Source organism: Sinocyclocheilus grahami, unplaced genomic scaffold (assembly GCF_001515645.1).
Source record: "Sinocyclocheilus grahami isolate Dianchi unplaced genomic scaffold, SAMN03320097.WGS_v1.1 scaffold208.1, whole genome shotgun sequence".
Classification (NCBI taxonomy): domain Eukaryota; kingdom Metazoa; phylum Chordata; class Actinopteri; order Cypriniformes; family Cyprinidae; genus Sinocyclocheilus; species Sinocyclocheilus grahami.
Window position 1 is genome coordinate 2,230,858 of NW_015505387.1, and position 22,503 is coordinate 2,253,360.

Below are 22,503 nucleotides of genomic sequence, written 5' to 3' on the forward strand. Positions count from 1 at the left end.
AGTAATTTCACTTTGATGGCAATGAATAGGGTATTTTCATTGCCATTAAAGTAAAATAACTGAACACAAACATAGGAGCCTGAGAAAAATGCTCATTTTAGAAAAATATTTCAGACGGCACTTAGAGGCTTTTGCATCTGAACTCTGAATCTGAAATGCACTACTGTTAACTCCATATTGCATGATGCATCATTTCCAACAGACAACATTAAATTGACAAGCCAGTCACCCTCACATCACAATGAGTCCCATACTGCTTGTTCAGATAGGTTTGAGCTCGCAACATTTCTGCCTTGCTGTGATCTTCTGACAGCTGGATAAAATTTAATTACAGGCCAGAGAACTATTGGGCTTGGAAGTCTCCTGTAATCGAAGGACTGGTAAAGAACTTGACCTGTTTATAAGGTGGCTTGTCCCAGATTCAACTAAAAATGAGTCGGCTCACATCAGATGTCCAGACACTGGCTTCAGCATGGTCTGGAAATGACAAGAGGTTTGCCCAGAGGTTTGCCATAACGGACCTCACAAACCTTCATCACTTGATGTTTTTAAAACACATTTTGGGAAATGGGCATTCTAACCACATTAGTCCATGTCCAAACATAGAAGAGAAAGCCATTAAGCTTTCCACTCTGGAAATGTTGGCTCTGTTCAATCTGCATCTTCATAAGATCGCCACCAATAAGATGAAAGTCATGAGGAAATTTCCTGCAGAGACTCTTGTGAAGGAATACTGACTTCCCACCATTTTAGAGAAGCTTTGGGGAGAGATGTGACATGTCTGAAGATATGTTCATGTGCTTTCCCTGCAAACAAGCCTGTGGTGGCCCTTTACAGGCCCCCAACGCAGGGCTCCTGAGAATTTGCTCATTGGCAAAATGTTGGCCCCTTAGTGCTGGCTCTGCACCCCTGATCTAAAACATCTGTTTCATTATCAGTATTTTCCAGCTACTATAACTTAAGTCTTTGGGGAAAGCAGTTAGTATACATCTGAAATGGATGCAGTCGCCACATAACTAATGTCTGTATTGTCAAAAATTTACAGTAGTCAAAGGGATTTCAAATCAATTTATTAAATACAAAATAGAAAACATTCAATTCAGGTCAATACAGCTACATATAGCCAAAAATGTAAAGACACAAAAGTACAAAAAAACCAAAAACAAAAGAAAGCAAACAGAGCAATGTAAGATTGTAACACTTCGTCATGTGAAAGTTGATGTGTGTGAAAGTCTTATCTGTAGTACATCAATGTCCAAACACTGTCCATAGCTGAAGTTGGCTGATAGCAAATGAATACTCCAACCTCTTGTAATGAAAACACGCCACAGCTCTCAAACACCAGACTCTTCCTAACCAGGAACAGTCAAAAATAGTCCAGACTATGGTCCCACGTCGAAAATAACTTTAAATCCAAACTGAACCATGACCTCACCAATAAAGAGTCCTTCTAAAAAGCATACAAATACATTCTTAAACTCTTAGCATCCATCCAAACATAGACCATACATACATGTAACATCTCTGCAAAAAACATCAACTCCTTACTTTAGACTGGGTTTGAAATGACACATTTCCCAACCAGGACACAGCACAATGTGCTCAGCAGGTGAGCCATGCTGGCTACTGCTGCCTGTTATTACTAATTCCCTTTACCACATGGCTTTACTTAAGGAAACCTAAAACACCCTAGCAAATCTAGTGGTAAGGAAAAAAACTGCCCACAAAATTCTTATTAACAGGCTCATGTCTATTACACCTCAAATATGGCTCGTGAGATCCACTTTCCTGCAGAGTTTAGCTCCAACTTTGATCAAACTCACCCTCCTGTGATTTTTTAATGATCCTGAAGACGTTGATTAGCATGCTCAGGTGTGTTTGATTAAAGGGGTCATATGATGCTATTTTAATTTTTCCTTTCTCTTTGGAGTGTTACAAGCTCTTGGTGCATAAAGAAGATCTGTAAAGTTGCAAAGACTAAAGTCTCAAATCCAAAGAGATATTCTTTATAAAAGTTAAGAGTCAGCCACACCTACCTAAAACGGCTCGTTTAAACATGCCCCCACATGTCTACGTCACTGTGTGGGAAGATTTGCATAACGCTGCCCAAATGTTCACGCAAAGAAAGAAGGCGTAACTTTTATTCTCACAGTAGTATTGTTGTTGCCGCCGCCGCCATGTCGTGAAGGCGCTGTGTGTTTCGTTGTGAAAGCGAAACTACTTTGTTTGGTCTTCCGAAAGAGGACATGACTAGAAATCAGTGGTTAAGTTGTATTTACAACACTGTTCCAGAACAGTTCAACCCAAATATTTGTGTGTGTGCAGCGCATTTTATGGAGGACTGTTTCCTGATTAGGGATGCAACGATTATAGATTTTGTTGGTACGATTATACGGTTGGTACGGTTTTACGATTATAATGATTATTATGCATTTATTAATTTCCCAAAATTACTAATGTATAAAATCACATGAACACTCTTTAGATATTAAAGTGTTATTTATTGCAGGCTTTTGAAACCAAAATTACAGTAACCAACAATACAGCACAAAATAATAATAAACAAAAGACAAACAAAGTCCATCTCTCCCATTGGAATTGAAAAAAGGTGACCTCTGCTCTATAAACATCCATGACAGTATTTCTCTTTTGAAAATAACAAATGGAAATAGACCACAAACGTATTTAATGTTTTCACTTTGTACATTCTTTACATTTCTTTTGGACCTGGGGTAGAGAATTTGGAAACATGGTGAAAAAAAAATATTGTTGGTTTTTACTTATGAATACTACAACAGGGATAGTAAATAACAGTTAATGAAGTAGCCTATTATTAATATACGACTAATATTAACTTTAATATTACTATACTAATATTGGTTACTTACAGTTACAGTATATTACTGTTACTAATGATGGACATAAACTGAAATATTATTGTAATCAACTGTCATCCATACGTATTCATTTTAATAATCTTTATAATAATTCATATGATTTTACATGTGGCCTGAGAAAATCATGTCTATTATTTTGGTTTGTGAGATCAGAGATCGCGCTGCGCACGGGTACAAACGTTCAGGAGAACACAAACTTCTTGAGAATGCTGCCTCGTGACTTTTATTAATAAAATAGATTAAATAGCCTACTGGAGAGACGCACAGACGCAGGTAGGCTGATTCACACAGGAAACTGTCACCTCTCTCTCTCTCTCTCTCTCTTTCTCTCTCGAATAATTAATTCAAGTAGCTAAATGTTATAATTAATTCAAATAAATGTGATCTTACCGCACTATTTCATCTCTTTCTGATCTGAAGCAGGCAGAATGCTGAGCTAACGAGCTGTAGCTTCGCGTCAGGTGGTTCTTACATTCACGTCGTGCATTAAAATCGTTCAATGTACAGCTAGCCGTGCATTATCCCTTATGCATTCGCTCTTTACCAGCAGTTTTTTACAGCAATATTTAAATGACACCCTGGTCATTCTTGGTGTAGCCAAAATGGTTCCACACTATCGACAGGCATTTCTCTGGTGGAAATAAAGCTTCTCTGTTTGGTTCCTCTGTCACAGTGAATCTAATGCATGTAGTAGCCTCCGTGCCTCTGATAAGCACATAATTTTAAGCTGGTGCACCGCTAGTGTAACTTTGTTTTCGTTTTGCGCGAGCTGCAACAGTTCCGTTCCATGTAACAGAAACACTCGGTTTAGCGGAACCTTTACTATTAATTAACCGTGACGTTTTAAAGTGCGGTTAATCGCAAAACTGGTTAATCGCTCCCTATTCCTGATCCTGGAAGAGTAGACTACAATGCCGGCTGTTCTGAATCTCTTTGCGCTGGGACACGGCATCACAGTATGGTAAGGGCATAACATTTCACACGCTTGAGGTATTTGGCCAATCACAATGCAATGGATAGCTGGCCAACCACAGCACACCTCGATTTTCAGACCGATGAGCTTTGTAAAAATCGACGTGTTTCAGAAAGGTGGGGCATAGAGGAGAAACAATAATGTACAGTATGTGGAAAATAATGTGTTTTTTTTACCTTAAACCGCATAAACACATTTCATTACACCAAATACACAAAATCATGTTCTTTTTAGCAACATCATATGACCCCTTTAAGGTTACAACTAAACTCTGCAGGAAAGTGGATCTCGTGAGCCAGATTTGAGGATCCCTGGCCAATATGAAACAACAGGTTCTGAAAAGGTCTCTTTTGGTTTGAGCCATTACAGTTCAATTGAGTGGCTAAAAATCGGCCAGTCAATGTTGTCTGTACTCTCCTAGTTGCATTACAGGGCGGCCTACACAAAACCTGCATGGGCCCAAAGGATACAAAAGTTGCTCTGGGCCCAAACGGGCTGGCCCACACTGGGCCATCATTGGATTAATGTGGGCAGTCCCATAGTGTGGGTTGCTCACAGAGAGCCCATGGTGAGCCCAAAGCTGTGGACCTCGCCTGGGTGAACCCACACTGGGCCTGTTTAGGTTTGGTGTGGGCTGGCCCTAGTCCACTGTGCCCACAAAAAGCCAGCATGGGCCCCACAGGCGCATATTTACAGAGTTGTTAGGATATGCAAAGAAGATCAGTGACCGGTATAGAGTAACAATGGATGTTTTTGGGTGTTCAAGCCTGCTTACTCTTGTTTTACAGGTTCTTCCTGAATTATTACTTTAATGTAAAACATTAATTTCTTGCAGTTAACATGTTAACTTGCAATAACACACATGCATGAACTAATGTATATCACTACATTAGTAATTTCATAGTTAATGTTTTTAAATAACGCAACATGCAGCCTAACATCAACAAGTTCTGGTCCATCCTGCTCTGAAGCAGAGGCTTTAGACTTTAGCATAAGTGTAACCCACAAAACTCAACAGAAACCCTTTAAATCCCAACAGAAAATTAAACACTTCAGCAGATCTCAGTATAGGATGGTTAAATTATACCACGAACAACATTACCAGCTTCACTTATTACTAACCAGCGGTGCGTCTCCCGAAAGCAGCTATGGTCACAAGTTCCATCGTTGCTAATAGAATTCAATGGAACTAACGACCATAGTTAGCTAACGATGGTTTTGGGAAACGCACCCCAGTTTGACTTTATTTCTCTCATGTTTTGTATTGAGAATTAACAGAGGTTTTGATATTTAAGCTTTATTGAAAATTATAAAGTTTGATGTCACCATGCTGGAGATCAGCGTTTGCTTTAGTTGTGGTCTTGACCTTTGACTATTAGTTTTCATCTGCCTACTTAAAATATGTGTTTCTGGAGCATGTTTGATGTAGCAAAAATACAGGAGAACTTTTGATGTTGGTCTTTATAAAATCATTATGCAGAAAGTTTTGTCAGGGTAACTCAGATAAGAAGTGTATGTATTTCAATAATGGTGACAAAGTATTCAGATAAACAGGTTAACTCTGAACATCACAAAACAAGATACTGAAGTCACAAAAAGCTTTGTGTTGATTGTCACTGTAAGGATGGTTTTCCTACGGTGGTTCAGGCTGTAGGATTGCCGAATGACTAAAGAAACGTTATCAGCACGATGGTATAAAACTGTACATTTCTAGTCTATTACCACCCACTGCCACTTATACCAACGACGGAAATAAGCGCAGTTAGAATAGCTACATATGTGGGAGAGCGTTGCTATTGTGTGACTATTGTATTGCAATAGGTAGCACTTTAATATTAACCTTGAATCAAGACTAGTTAGCACATAATTAATAATTGAAATGGTTTAATAACAATATTTTGTTATGGTTACACTTGAATTGGTTACAAAATAGATGAAGGATGGTAAAGCATAGTTAATTGTACCCAACATGTAAAATATTACCTGAGAGAAAGAGATAGAGAGAGGAAGAAAAAGAGGGAGAGAGGGCAGAGACCCAAGAAGAGAGCCAGCCAAGGAAAGAGACAGAGCAACAGTTACAGTCCTCTTTTATCCCTTCCTTGACCATGTGACTAAAAACCAAATGTGAGACATTCAAACTGACCAATCAGCAGATTATAACTTCACCCACTGGGCAAAAGGTGTGACAATTAGCAGACCCCCGATGTATACACATGTTGGCCTACAGGCCTTGATCACTATCAGCACCTCTGTGCCTTCAGGAATTCCAAATGGCCCTTTTGTTACTGAAGATAGGTTTGGGACAGGAAAGCAGAAATCTTTGATAATTTTTGACCTTACATCACCATTGTTGAGATTCACACATTGATTCTTGATGTCTGTGGTGCATCTAAAACCCAAAACTCCATTTTTTTCTGAATGACTTGTTGGCGTACTAGTTTACTACTTGTAATATAAAAAAACTTGTATGAACATCAGAAAGTATTTTGTTTCAATCTTGGAAAGATGTCAATACACAATTTTTTAAATGTTAGGCCATTAACGGAAATCTAATGTCCTGCCTGGTTTGTTTGTCAGACAAAATGGAAAATTCTGCATTATGATTGGTCAAGTTTCCCAGTTACAATACTTGCAGCAGAGGATGAACTAGTTCATTTGACTTGAAGCCTCAAAAAGGGTAACTTCTACCATTACTAGAACATACTTCAGAAACACACAGTTAAAGCAACCAGAGAACTCCTAGTGCTTAAGAAATTAAAGAACCTTCATGGTGACATCAAACTTTATTATTTTCAATAAAACGGTAGTATCTAAACATCTGTTAATTCTCAACAAAACTTTTGTATGAAATGAAGTCAATTTGGTTAGTAATAAGTTAAGATGCTAAGATGTTGAGAGATCTGTTAGTGTCACACGTGCGCTGAAGTGAACTAAGCCTGGAACATAACCTGCTCCGGATGTAACGGAGGCCAGTGAGTACGTGCTGTGCAGGTAAACCTCACTCCCCTGATCTCAAGAGACGCATTAGCGACTGACGCTAGGGGCTTCAGTCTTTAGCCTCCTTGTTAGTGCGTCCGCCTCCCATGCCGGACACCCACTCAAAACAAGAACGAGGTGTGGCGGTGAGGACCCGGGAGAGAGGGGTTACACGGAGCAGGTTATGTACAGAGAGCAAGTTACTATGGTTACTTACATACCCTTAAAATTACCTCCGATTTTGGAACCGAAAGCTGAGGTTATCCGCTTGCTTATGGAATACCCCCCAGGTGCCAATTTTACAGATATTGTTAGTACTTTTAAAGAGTTTTGAGTGAAATTTAAAGTAGAAAATACAAACCCAATTCCAAAAAAGTTGGGACACTGTACAAATTCCGTAAAATAGAATTGGTGTGGCCCTTGGTAGCAGAGATGAAAAAGGTTGAAAGAAGGAAGTGTTTCTCGGATGCTGACCTACGGTCTCATGAATAGTTAATGTTAATTTAATTTCAGTCTGCTTAATGATAGCATCTTACAGATACCTGGCAGGGAGTGTACTATTCTCGCATATTATTTTAGAGCCACTAGGTGGTGCTATTTTGTGTATGTTTTAGATGTTATTAAGTTAAACTCTGACCTTCGTAGTAGCCTCACGTTTTACTCAGTTGGTAATGGTAGTCACACAGTTCAAGCAGCTATCTTCATCTGTCCATCATCTTTGCAATCATTTATGGAGACATATTTTTACTCTGTTCCACTTTTTATTTGAATTGTCGTGCTAATAAATCCATCCTTAAGTTCAATTTCACTAGTGAAAGGCTAGTTCTAGTCTGCCTAGTTGAAGAAGGGGAACTCAATCACAAGGTCAGAATATATATTGTTTGAAAATGTTTATTTGGTTGTGCATAGTTTGCTAATTATTTTTCAGAATTTTGATTTAACTGTGAAAATGTATTAGCTAATGTGCATTACCTCTGTCATTTAAACCCGGATGATTGTAACCACTCTAAGTTCGTCTGCCTTGGGGAAGCTAGCGCATCTCCGACATAGTGATAACACTCGTTGCCTTCTCTAGTGCAGCTCAACCAGGTCTCATCCCATTCGTCGGTATTTGTGATATCACAAATCCCGGAAAATATATGTTGTAGTCCAAATGAGTCGTTTGTTGTAGTTTTTGAAAAGTGATTTCTGTTCAATAAAATATCTCCTTTTGAAGTGGACTTTGAGCTTTGTAAGTTTGCAGATCTTATTTATTCTCAAACAGCAACATTACAGACTAACTAAAGTTGAAAAAGTGAAAAAGCATAATAGGACCCCTTTAAAAAAATCAATCCATTTATTTAATTCATTAAGAAAAAATAGAGATGAATGTAATTAAAAATAGCAAATAGCTACTTAAATTAGTTTTACATTGAGGACCAGTTATGTACAGTGTTTCAAATTGGTCACCTATGAGGTTCAAATTCATTTAGATGCTGCCAATGTAGGGAGTAGTCAACAAATCAGCTCACGAGCGAATGAACAAAACTAATGTCCGCTGTCTGCTGTACAACACTGTTGAGACCTGTATGGGCATGGATAAGCATGTTATGAGAGTCTATATTTTATGCCGATGCTGTTCACTTTCGATAATCATTTATGCATAGTAATTCCTTAGGCGTTTCATGAATGCAGTCCTGATCATATGTAAACCTCGTTCAACATTTATAGTCATTCTGCATTGCATAGTAGATTTTCCTCACTGCTCAAAGAACTGGAGCACTTTACATAAAGAAGTTTACATAACTTCAAATGGTCCAGCATCTTACTACACACAGATAGGGACATGAATTAATTGATTGATTTATCAGTTAAATTTATTATTTTTACATTTTAGTTACAGATTACTCCACATAGTATGTTTTGTTCTAAACTTAAACTTTCCAAAAACCTTTTCATGTTCTTCTGTGTTAGTTTAAAAATAAATTGTATGTGATATATATTAACATTGTGCTGTATGTGAGTTATACTCTTAGTCACACTCTTAAATTATTTCTCATAAGTAATGGCATTTATGACAATTTACACAAGTATGATATTTACAGTGGCCAACATGCTAAAACCTTGACCCCCTGGTTTAAACTCCAAAAAAAAAAAAAGATTAAACGATACTTCAAAAATTTAAGTTTATAGCATTTTGTAGACTAAAAAGCACACCTTCACAGAAAGGAATTGTGAATTATGAGAATTATGATTGTGATTTTTTTTTTTTTTTAATTGTGGCTCTTGTTGAGGGAAAATATTAATTAAACTAGCTGACATATACTGACATTTGCATTCACTATTAAAAAACTGTTAATAATGACTGGAACTTCTATGGGTAAAAATCATTATTCCTCTTTGCTGACAGAACACTATGAAAAATGTATTTTAGAAATGAACATTTCTTAAGATAGCACTCCAACTTTAACCATAAATGATATTTACATTTTTTTTGAGTAAATAATTTAGTCTTATGTTATTCAGTCAAGGAAATTTCTAATCAGTGCTGTGCTCTAAGTGTAAAGTTAGCTTAAAGTCAACATATTATTTATAACCTATTTTACTTCTGTAATGTGACATATTTAAAAAAAAAAAAAAGAGTGGAACTTGATTCTATCAATCAGGAATTGACTGGATCTTGACAGAAGGGCATAGGGGAGACGGGAGATGGTAGTAACACTTTTTGTTTTAACATCTGTAACTCAAGTCTGTTTTTATTTGTTTGTTTGCACTATTTATCTACAACATTGATAGAATTTTCCCACTGTGTAAATGTGTAATGGGATATATGCAAAGGGTGCTGTGATGGTAAATACATGAGTTTTAACAGTGGGCAGGATGAAGTTAAACACAAATGAGAAAAAAAATGAGATTTATACATCATATGAAATCTAATAATAATAATAAGCTTTCCATTGATGTATGGTTTGTTAGGATCTGACAATATTTGGCCGAGATACATCTATTTGAAAATCTGGAATCTGAGGGTGCAAAAAAAATCTAAATCTTGAGAAAATCGCCTTTAAAGTTGTCCAAATGAAGTTCTTAGCAATGCATATTATTATTACTAAAAATTAAGTTTTAATATATTTACAGTAGGAAATTTACAAAATATCTTCATGGAACATGATCTTTACTTAATGTCCTAATTATTTTTGGCATAAAAGAATCTATAATTTTGACCCATACAATGTATTTTTGGTTATTGCTACAAATATACCCCAGCGACTTAAGACTGGTTTTGTGCTCCAGGGTCACATTTAGAAAAGTGTGGCACAGTGGTGGATATGGTTTGATGTTTATTTCATCCTTGTAAATGGTTTCTAACTGATGGTGATACAGTTCACCCTGTTGTTACAACCATCCTCAGTAAAATTAACTGGAGTATTGATGTGGCAAGAACACAGTTAGAAATTTATTTTTAGCTCAATAATGTAATCTATTTTTATTATCCTCTTATATAACGAATATATTAATTCTAGTATTATTAGCATTATAATCATTAATCTCTTTTATCTTCTAACAGGTTGAGTAACACCAAAAAGCAGGCTGTCCATACTGTCATGGGCATCTGGATGGTGTCGTTTATTCTGTCAACCTTGCCTGCTGTGGGCTGGCATGATACCACAGAGCGCTTTTACACCCACGACAACTGTCGCTTCATTGTGACTGAGATCGGCTTGGGCTTTGGTGTCTGCTTCCTGCTGCTGATCAGCGGGAGTGTAGTGATGGGCGTCATCTGTATTGGAATTGCCCTCTTCCAGACCTTTTCCATCCAGATGGGTCAAAATGTAGACAAGAACAAATTTAACGTGCCCACCATTGTAGTGGAGGATGCCCAGGGCAAGAGGCGTTCATCCATCGACGGCTCAGAGCCCCTTAAGACGTCGCTGCAGATAACCTATCTGATCAGTGGAATCGTCTTCATATACGACTTTCTAACTGGATTCCCCATATTGGTGAGTGCTCGCTTTCAAGAGAACATGATTTTACAAAAAGGGCTGCAGTCTTTAGTGGGGTTTCAATGGATTTTGGTGGAGTGTAAGTGGTGTTTATCTTTGCATAGGAATATGAGTTGGGTAGTTGCCTTGATTGACCTATGAAGGATATTGACTTTTTGAGTACTATCGATGAAGAGAGTGCTTTTGATTATAATGATCCGACATCATATGCGTCATTTAGAAAACTCACTGCAATCTGTTACAAACTCAGTCATAAAAGCCTTTTTTTTTGAAGAAGAAAGCTCTACCCTAGGCCTGGGCGATAAAATGATATCGATATTTATCGACATTACACCTTCTTCGATAACGATATAAACATTTTCGATATAGTGCACGAAATAGGCACGTGCTATGAGTGACGCAGACAGTACAATATAGTATAGTACAATCGAATGTTAGGTGTGCGTCAGGGAGAGTCATCAGCGGAGCACGAGATGCGGTGATGATGATGTATGTGAAGTTGTAGTTTAATGTTTTGTTAGTCTAGCTGCTGTGTTATGCATTCAAAATACTAGAAAAATATAGTAGCTCAATGCGTAGAAGATCTTGATTAGGTTAAAACCAAAACCAAACCATTCACACAAAACGCATATTCAGCGCATTTTCTAGACGGACAAATATGACTGCTGCACTCGTGAAAGCCATGCAGAGTTAAAACAGTTTAAACTTTTACAAAACACATCGCGAATTTGTGGAGGTTTATTCCTTTTCACTGCGTCTCTTATGTTTTTAAATGCAACCTGCGTGATGGGCGATTCGGCTCTTTGTATTAAGCAATGCATAAATACGTGATGCTGTTTTGTTCATAATTGTTTATGTAATTTACGAAATTATAATTGATTTATAGGAGTTAATTTAGACGTAATGCACATTTTTTATAGACAGTTATTTCCTTGCGTTGACAATTTAATGTACTGCATTATTTTGCTCATTTCACCCTCCTGTGGCCTCCGGAAACAAGCCAAAAGCAATTTAATCTGCATATAAAACATTAGAAAGGAGATATTAGTTTAAATTTATTTTGTGTTTAACTGTTAAAACAAAAAAATATATTTGTTGTTTGTCTCAATAAATTTTGTTAATTTAAAAATACAGTGGTTAAATGTAAAAAAAATGTTGTATTGCTCTTTGTTTTAAAAAAGGTTATAAAAAATGTCAATAATTATCGATACTGAACGATATGAAATATTATATCGTTGATACATTTTTTAGCTATATCGCCCAGCCCTAATGTATCCCCATATTCTGCATTTATTCACTTTATGAAACATTTCCGTATATATGTATACCAGGTTTTCAACTGGTTTTGCAGACATGACAGAATAGGTAAACTGGCACAGAACATATATACAACAGCAAAAGTGTGGCTTTCTTTTTGATGGTTTGTTGTGATGTGTTCAGATTTTGCTTAAAAACACACAGACTTGTGTTTGGTATCTAAATGTCTCTAGGTTTTCAATGGTTTAATGCTCATGCCCGCCATTAATTGTACTGAAGAGTTTGACTGGATACACAGTTTTTGTTGACAACCATTTGAGAATACCTCGTTGCATTAAATTTTGCTTTCTTACATTTTATTTGCATTTAGCATTGTTTTCCTCTGATGTCCAAGTCTATCAATAGACGATGCTATGCTCCATGTGTGACAATTGCCTGAAGCCTTCTCAGGGACCCAGGGTTACAAACATAACTGATATACCACATTGCCATACTTTGTGACTGCCAGTTCATCAGGAAGTGAACATATACACAGATTTATAGAGGAACATGAATTGACACCAGTTCAAACAGATAAATCCCAAGAAGCAGAGTCAAATCTGTGTCCAGAATATAAAATCTGATAAAAGTGATGGGAAGGAACTTCCTGCCACCACACAAATGCCCTCCTAAAGATGTAACCTTGGGTTACATCTGAGAAGAAGCAACCTTCCTATTGACCAAAACTGTCAACAGACAGAAAACAAAATCCATACAGCATAGGCTCATTGATAGCCTGTAAATCAACAATCCTCTTAAGGGATGTAAACATCAACAACAAGACTGACTTGAGAGTCAGAAATATATCTGAAGCTGACTGAAGTAGTTCAAAAGGAGGCTTGGTAAACCTTCTAGCACTATAGATGCGTCACAAGAAGGAACACAAGCAGGTCAGAAAGTTCTCAGGCATCTCATCCCACACATGAAACAAGAAACAAGTGAATGCCTCTATAGCAGCACTCATCACCACATACACCTTAAGCCTTCATGCGTGGAGTTTGTATGTTCTTCTTGTGTTGGAATGGGTTTGCTATGCTATTCATACATATAGTCTTTTTATTGTATTGTTGTCTGTATTCATTTTCATGCATACAATTCAGCCATTTCACCAGCAGGTGTCTCCCTCACCCGCATTATAATTAGGATTTTTTTGAATCTGTAAATAGCCATCTGAATATTAGCATGTAATGTGCATTTCCCATAGGTGAATCAGTTTTTCTTGGAAGGTACCAGTAATGTGGTTACTTTTAACCTTGCTGATAGACATAAACTGGTGAAAAGATACATCTTACTGAAAGCTTTTACCTCGGTTCTTTTTGCAAAAAAGACACTTTAGTATGTTTTAAAGTGCAATGGGGAAAGCTAAATATGTTCTTCTGCATAGTTGATATTGGCAGAAAACCAGTCGTGAACTAATGGTGGAAGAATATATCTGGAGAGCCATTCAAAGTAGGAGAAGTTCTGTGGAGAGGTCTCTAAACTCAGCCCTACAGTATTGTGTTTGTTAAATAGGGGTGTATTGATATATCGTGCCTTGCACAAAAATGTGACTATGCATAATGCACGTGAAAAATTAATTGTGATATAGAATTAATTATGATGTAGAGTTTTATCCATGACTCAGCTTACTGTATTTATAGTTAATGTCTGAGAATAGTGTATAGTTAATATTTAAAACTGTGATTAATCAAAACTGATCTTTAGAACGGCATACTGTATGTGCTGGAGTGCCATTTCTTCAGTCTGATGAAGTAGTGAAAGCACAAGCATCAATACAATACAGAGTTTTGGATCCAAAAGCAAGACTTTATTTCATATAGCGAAGTAACAACAGGCAGGGTCAAACACCAACAAACAATAACATCCGAGGCACAAGCAAAAGAGTAATCCACAAGACAGGCGATGGTCAGGGCAGGCAGCAATAAATCAAACACAATAACCAGGAAAACAGGAAACACAGAAGGCAAGACAACAGGAGGCTAAACATTCAATCATCAGCAAAGTTAGAGAGTGTGTGTGCTACTTTTAAAGTCCTTCTAATGTGAGACAACTGTGAACTGATGATGAGATCTGATGAAGAACAGGTGATTGCAATTGATGATGTGTCTAGGCAGAGGATTATGGGAAATCGAGTCCGGGGTGAGTGGTAAAGGTTACAGGATGGGGTTCCCTCTAGTGGAGCTCATGGGCACTCCAGCTAGAGATCGTGACAATCACGATATTGCTTTTTTAGTTACATCAGTTGTGCATCCTTCATATATATCACACTTAAAGGGGTCATATGATGTTGCTAAAAAGAACATTATTTTGTGTATTTGGTGTAATGAAATTTGTTTATGCGGTTTAAGGTATAAAAAACACATTATTTTCCACATACTGTACATTATTGTTTCTCCTTTATGTGCCGCCTTTCTGAAACGCGTCGCATCACGCCGCGTAAACATAAAACCATGTCTGCATTTGTGATCAGAGAAATGACAAACAACAAGTGCTACTCTACACTGCTCAAACTCACGTTTGAATCATCAGTGGCAAATCCTTTAAATATGAAAACGTACTTACAGTCTGTGAGTCAGAACAGCCGGCATTGTAGTCTACTCTTCCAGGATCAGGAAACAGTCCTCCATAAAATGCGCTGCACACATCTGAATATTTGGGTTGAACTGTTCTGGAACAGTGTTGTAAATACAACTTAACCACTGATTTTTAGTCGTGTCCTCTTTTGGAAGGCCAAACAAAGTAGTTTCGCATTCACAACGAAACACACGGCGGGCTTGAGTGAGTGGAGGCTGGCAGATTCGATGAAGGAGCGTCCAGCGGGCTTGCAGCAACCACATGTGACGACCCCGGGCTGGACTCCGCTTCGTCCATGGTGAAAGCAGATCCAGCGATTCACAGAGTGAAGTTGATGTATTTCCTCAGCACCCAGCACGGATCAGCTCCAGGCATGACGAAGCGGATATCATCCTCTTTTGGAAGACCAAACAAAGTAGTTTCGCTTTCACAACGAAACACACAGCGCCTTCATGACAAGGCGGCGGCGGCGGCGGCGGCAACAATACTACAGCGAGAATCAAAGTTATGCCTTCTTTCTTTGCGTGAATATTTGGGTGGCGTTATGCAAATCTTCCCACATCGTGACGTAGACGTTGGGGTCGTGTTAGAACGAGCCATTTTAGTTAGGCGTGGTTGACTCTTAACTTTTATATAGAATATCTCTTTGGATTTGAGACTTTAGTCTTTGCAACTTTACAGATCTTCTTTATGCGCCAAGAGCTTGTAACACTCCAAAGAGAAAGGAAAAATTAAAATCGCATCATATGACCCCTTTAAGAGGTTGATTTATAATGGTTGCCTTGTGCATTGAGGCCAAAGTCGAAGCCTATTCAATTCTGATATAATAGCCTACCAAATTTAGTATTTTAATGAACAGTATTTTTTAAACTGTTAGGAATAAACTAGGGCACATTTTAGAAATAACTGACTTAAAACCATGTTTTAGCTGGTGAAAATGCTAGCTTTCTAATAATTTTGGCCACCACTGTATATTATCAGAGGAAATGTGTTTCCATTTGAATTTGCTTTTTAACATGTAAATAATTGCAGTGCTTCATTGTAGGTGGTGAGCTTTGCCAGCCTGAAATTTGACCGCTCCTACAGTTGGATGGTCCTGTGTGTCCTCTGGTGCTCCATAGCTCAATCAATCCTGCTCCCCATGTTCCTGTGGGCTTGCGACCGCTACAGAGCAGACGTCAAGATGGTCTGGGAGAAATGTGTGGCCATCATGTCCAATGATGAAGTGGATGAAGGTAAGGACCTCTAAGCTTCCTTTAGCATGTTCCAAGGAGAAAGCAATGCTATGTTCAAAATAACAAAGTATTGTATTACTTACATCCTGCTACACCAATATTTATTTTAAAAGAATATATAGAACAATGCACCGTATACAGCAATAAATATTTGTAAATTCTAGTATTACATTTTTCCACATAACTTCACTCAGCAAGATATTGGGAGATTACTAGTTTGAAATAAAATGTAAAATTACAGAGAACTGAGCTTTAATTTTGGTGACAATAGTAGATCATCCTGCTGTCACATGCATAGGGTAAATGATCTTAAAGATTCACAGTATGTATAGTGTATACACAATTTCTTTCAAGTAGTATTTATAGTGTGTAGTATTTGTTCAGTGGTATTCATACACAGCCTCAGATTTTAGAGAGGGAGTGGAAATAGAAAGTAAAAAAAGATTAATACTTCAGGTTGTTTTATTTTAATTTATTGGTAACCATTTACAATCTGTTTCCATTTGTTAACATTAGTTTACTACATTAGTTAACATAAGCTAACAATGAAAAATACTATAAAGCATGTATTAATCTTACTTAATGTTGATTACAGGATTTACAAATACATTATTAAAATCAAAAGTTGTATCTGTTAATGTTAATTTAATGGACCTGTGCTAACATGGACAAACAATGAACAGCTGTAACTAACACAAACAAAGATTAATAAATACTGTAACAAATGTATTGCTTGTTGTTAGTGTTAATTAATGCATCAAATATAGTTAACAAATGGAACCCTATAGTAAAGTGTTGTCATTTTATTTTATTTATTATAAAATAATATTTTATAATAAATATTTATTTATTTATTTGACACATTAATTACTACTGTGTTTGGGGGAAAAACTTGAATCTGCTAGGTCAACCAATGATGATTACAGTCATTGGATTTATCATGTGACCTTCATTTTGAGATGGATGGATATTATTTTCATCAAAGAGTCTCAATATATTTTGACTTACACTCAAAAATAAATATATATAACTGGAACACCTGCTAAGATGCCTTTGGAGTGAACTACACTGCAGAAGTTTTGCTGCAAAGTTGCTTTACTCTCAAGTAAAGTGTCACAGAGTTGCATAATGTCACTACTCCTTGGACATGTGACCAACGGCCCCCTGCGGATTTGCAGGACCACTGGCCAAAATACCAACGTTACAACAGGAATTGTTACTACAACAAAACTTGTAACTTTGTATTAGCCACTGCTATCATCAAAAAAATAAATTATTAATTCAACAAAATTACATTAAAAAGCTTCATGCACCCTTTCAAGAAGATTCCATATTACATTACTGTGATTTTACGGCAATAACAACAGTACTTTGGCAGAAACAATGGTATTTTGGTTGCAATATATAGTAACATTGCAATTTTTACACTGTAGGTAATATTCAAACATGTAAAAACCAATGTAAAAATATAAAAATAACTAGAGGTCACATGATAATTATATAATTAATATGCTTCATCACAAACTATTAGTGAACTGAGGCTGTCAGTATGTATTGATGAATGTAGGTGTTAAGTGTGTGACTTTGCTGTTAGCTGTATTTCATTGCCCTTGCTGCTATTTGGCACGCTCCCATTTCTAAGTTTGCAATCATAAGGAATATGTGCAAGAAATGGATTCTGTCATTTTAATTTTACCAGTGCTCTGCTTCTTTCCAGACGGTTTGCCTTGTGTAACTCAACTCAGTTGTATGTATAAGGGTTGCTTCTTGTACTTGCGTGTCACTCAAATGCATGCTAAGCTGCCTGTGCTAATAGCTAATCTCATCTGTCATCCCGCTGTGTGCCCCCATTTTGCCTTAAGATCAGCATTTCACATTGCCCTACAACTGATTTTATAGTAAAAAAAAATGTGTTTGTACCCCTCAAACAATCTTTTGCCCCAAAACATATTTTAGGGAATATGTTTAAACGACAGTTTGCTCTAGCTGCAATCTATTAGCAAACAGTGACAGTCAGTCGTGATTTTCAGTACAAGACACTTCAGTGGATCCTAATGATTTCACATGAAGCAATTTTTTTTAGAACCTCAAATTCTAACGCGGACACCGAAAATCTGTAAAAGGGAATTGTTTTTCTTCTTTTTTTACCTATTCGTCTGTCTGTCTGTCTGTCTGTATTTTGAGCACACTGATTTTTAATCCTGATGCATATATATGCTTTCTGCGTTTGCAGAAAACAGCCAGGATGGAGGCATTCATCCGGACTTAATATTTGACAGACCGTTTGACTATAGCTCTGCTGGTGATATCATGACGGTAGACCGTATTGCCAAGTACGAATTCTCAACCTTAGAAAGGGGGTGCCCCCAGGGTTATCCATTGAGGGAGCTTCAGGAAGATAAAATGCACTATTTGCAGGTATATTTCCATTAATTTTGTTTTCTTTATTTCTAACTAAAATGTGCATGCTGCAATGGCCCGCCACCTCAGTATTTACAAAAAACTTATGGTCACTATATTACTGTCAACACTCCTACTGGAATCATTTTACATTCCTGTTGTGAGACCTATTAGATATTGAAATTGGAGATTTTGTTTTGTGTGGATTTTTTTTTTTTGGAAAATATGATCTAACAAGCACTTTTGTTTCTTCACCTCAGTGGTATCTTGGTATTTTTTATGCAGTTTTTTCTACTGTTGCAGGGCTCATGTGACGAGTGCCACTGATGCCTTTTCAGTTTATATTTTAAAGTTAAAAGCTTGAAGTCATTGCAAATTTAAATGAATAAAAAACACTAGTCTGAATGAAAAACACGCTCAGTATGTCTGACTGATCAATTCCCTTGATATTTTGATACTATGACATCATTTTTGTTCGTTGTATATTAGTTGTAGAGGCCCAGCTGATGTGTGATCTGTGTAGGAGTTTATACTTTCATGGCACAATCCAAATTTAGATTGATCTTTTGAATGTAAAAAGAATAAAGAAAATAAAAATCAATCCGATTATTTGAACCACTTCCACAAGGAAATAGTACTATAAAGGCTTACAAGGTGATTAAGAATTCGTATAACAGGCTGCCAGTAGATTTTAGAGCTGTGCAATGCTTCACTTCAAACTTTTAACCTTTTTACATTCAAATGATTACTTCACACACTGCCCATAAGTGCTCACATGTAACCTCCACATGTAACTTTCATGGAACTTTTATATATCATCCATTTTTATCTGTGTGTAAATAATTGACCAGCTATTAAAAATAAGCCTGTCTGGAATGAAAATTTGGATTTGGAGGTTAAATGTGGAGAATATGCCATAAATGTGTATGCCGAACACTTCCCAAAGCTCTGTTAGGCGATCTGCAGTGCTTGACTGCTTTCCATTGCTGATTTTATTGCTATATACATTGCACGAAACAACTTTTGAAGTTCTCTTCAAAGTTTATTGAACTACCATTAACATTGTGTGTGTTAGATCTGTTTCAAAGACGTTCAGCAAAAAAACAAAAACACTGATGCGCATTGATAAAGAACTCAAAGCTGATGTGTCTGCTATAGAAGATTATTCACTTTTTAAACTACTATTTCTGTAGAAACAATGTTCTTTTTCAATTTCACCAGTGTTTTGCATCATCATCATCAGTATTGGAATGCCATAATAATTGGGAAGTACAAGCTGATATTGTTTTTGCTGTCAAGCCATTCAGGCTTATAGAACATTAAATGCTGCCAAACAATAATATTTAAGACCATCTAACAATTGTGATATAAGTCCAGCTTTATCTTTATAAGCCAAAAAACACTTTTTTTTAATCAATGGGCACTATATTTAAAGCAAAATGACACACTTTTATAAAATAGACATATCATTTAAATCAGTTGAGTAACAAGTCTTAAATAAGGCCAAATCGTAAAAAAAAGTGTTAACTTAAGTCATGTAGCATAATATAATATATAATTAAGCTTGTATATTAGTTGATCTGTTTAAAGGGGTCATATGATGCGATTTCAAGTTTTCCTTTCTCTTTGGGGTGTTACAAGCTGTTCGTGAATAGATAAGATCCCTAAAGTTGCAAAGACTAAAGTCTCAAAACCAAAGAGATATTCTTTATAAAAGTTAAGACTCGTCCACTCCCTCCTAAAACGCCTCGTTTAAACACGCCCCCACATGTCTACGTCACTGTCTACGTCAATGTTCACGCAAAGAAAGAAGGTGTAACTTTATTGTTGCTGCAGCCATGTCGTGAAGGCGCTGTGTGTTTCGTTGCGAAAGTGAAACTACTTTGTTTGGTCTTCCAAAAGAGGACACATCTAGAAATCAGTGGTTAAGTTGTATTTACAACACTGTTCCAGAACAGTTCAACCCAAATATTCAGATGTGTGCAGCACATTTTATGGAGGACTGTTTCCTGATCCTGGTAGAGTAGACTACAATGCCGGCTGTTCTGACTCACAGACTGTAAGTACATTTTCATATTTAAAGAATTTGCCACTGACGATTCAAACATGAGTTTTGAGCAGTGTAGAGTAGCGCTTGTTGTTTGTCATTTCTCTGATCACAAATGCAGACATGGTTTTATGTTTACGCGGCGCGATGCAATGCAATGTGTAAAAATACAGTATAAGTCATTATAATCCGTAATTATGTCCCCACTGGATGCAACAAATGCCTCGTTTATAATGGGTTTTAATGTTTTAGTCTCATCGCTCCGGCTGGGACGGTAAGGGGCGTAACATTTCCGTCACACGCTTGAGGTATTCGGCCAATCACAAGGCACTGGATAGCTGGCCAATCAGAGCACACCTTGCTTTTCAGACTGATGAGCTTTGTAAAAATCGAGGCATAGAAAGGCGGGGCATAGAGGAGAAACAATAATGTACAGTATGTGGAAAATAATGTGTTTTTTGAACCTTAAACCGCATAAACACATTTCATTACACCAAATACACAAAATAATGTTCTTTTTAGCAACATCATATGACCCCTTTAAATATAGTAGATAAGGTTACCAAAACTCAATGCCATTGCTTTAATGATGCTTTGCTTCCCTCTACTGGCCAGAGTATAGTACACCTATCAATCATAATGCATATAGGGCTTCTTTGTAAAGGCTGTCTCATTCCTGCATTAACCAATACAGTTGCTTTCATGCTAGGCTTGTGCTGTATGCTTTGGATAGTGTACTTAAAGTTCTTTTAAATACTAAAAACTCATTTTATGTCTTTCCTGTGTAGTTCTCAGAACAATGTGGAATGTGAGTATCTGTTTGTAGAATGAGTGATTATAAACTACGCAAAATAATATTAACTTCATTTTATCCCTATTAAAAAGCAGATATATGAATATTTAGTACTGAAAACAGGCCTGTGCTGCCATTATAGTTCACAAGATTTCATTGATTCTGGCATTATAAGAGATGCAAAAGCTTTGAGGTCCTTAGTTTGAGCCGGAAATTTGCTTTTAGAAATGTACTGGTTCACTCGTCTGTATGTTACTCCAGGTGCCCCCTACAAGAAGATACTCCCACGACGAAACCGACATGTGGACCACCGGCCAGATCCCGTCTTACCTGCATCGCTGGGGCTCCACAGAGGACATCATTGGCATCCCGCAATACAGCTCGCTGCGCCACGAGAGACATCGGAGCAGCCCTGCGTCCTACCACGAGGAGAGCCACCCACACCGCAAAAGGAGGCGATCCGAGGACATGCATTCGCTCAAGCAGATTCCACGAGTCGAGCGTTATGAGGGCGATTTCAAGTGCTTTAGCCGCGACGAAGTGATTAACTTCATTGATGAGACGCCACTTGCTAGTCCAATGAGAAGCCCGCGGCGAGCCTCTACGATCTCTCTGGTTCCAGAGACCTTCGAGCAGCACGTTGTTTTGTTGCCGCATTTCCCGCTCACGCACTTTGAGCGCGAGCCTCAAGCGTTGAGACGCTGCTCTGAGCACGGCAAAGGAGCCACGCCAGGCGAGATCCCTCAGGATCCGCAGAGAAAGGCGAGGGACGGTAGCGTTGGCGAAGGCTCGGGCATCAAGGCATGCCCTGAGCACAAGCGTGCATCAGAGCTTGTCCCGTTGGGACCAGGTGCATGGACAGGGGAGCAGTCGTCTTCAAGTATTTGGACAGGACAGGTAGATGCATCTGCTTGGGTGGACCAGAAGCACCTGCCAAAAGGGGAAAGCAAAGGAAGCACTAATAGTTTTATAAGCTCACAATCTGCATCGTCAGGCTATATGACATCCATAGGATCCACGAACTAAGCGACAGTTTTATTAGAATATTTTCAAGTAGATATGCTTATTAGTGTTAAAGCTTTGACTAAGTGGAATGTTTTTGTTAACTAGGAAGTGGGATTTTTTAAGTGTGATGATTCTAAATGGCATAAGGACACCATCGTTGGTCAAAATACTGCCTTTCTTGACTAAGGAATTTGGGGCCATTCAATTACTTTGTGTGTGTATATATATATATATATATATATATATATATATATATATATATATATATATATGTATATATATATATATATATATATACACTCTCGCTCAAAAGTTTGGGCTCTG

The 22,503-nt window shown here is 37.4% G+C and overlaps 1 protein-coding gene across 4 annotated transcripts in view; it reads left to right on the plus strand.

Moving 5' to 3' along the window:
* gpr153 (G protein-coupled receptor 153) overlaps window positions 1–22,503 on the plus strand; it is a 63,100-nt gene that overhangs the window by 23,167 nt on the left and 17,430 nt on the right. Inside the window, exons 3-7 of one of the 4 annotated variants that reach the window (XR_001610300.1) lie at window positions 10,394–10,826; window positions 15,745–15,934; window positions 17,652–17,681; window positions 21,170–21,189; window positions 21,436–22,339. Coding sequence is in view for 1 of the 4 variants with exons in the window: in XM_016286299.1 (XP_016141785.1) it covers window positions 10,394–10,826; window positions 15,745–15,934; window positions 18,168–18,352; window positions 21,436–22,200 (1,573 nt within the window). In the remaining 3 variants the exon portion in view is untranslated. Of the gene's footprint in view, window positions 1–10,393; window positions 10,827–15,744; window positions 15,935–17,651; window positions 17,682–18,167; window positions 18,353–21,169; window positions 21,190–21,435; window positions 22,409–22,503 lie in introns of those variants that run through there. The other 3 variants (XR_001610299.1, XR_001610301.1, XM_016286299.1) reach the window with 3 other exon arrangements.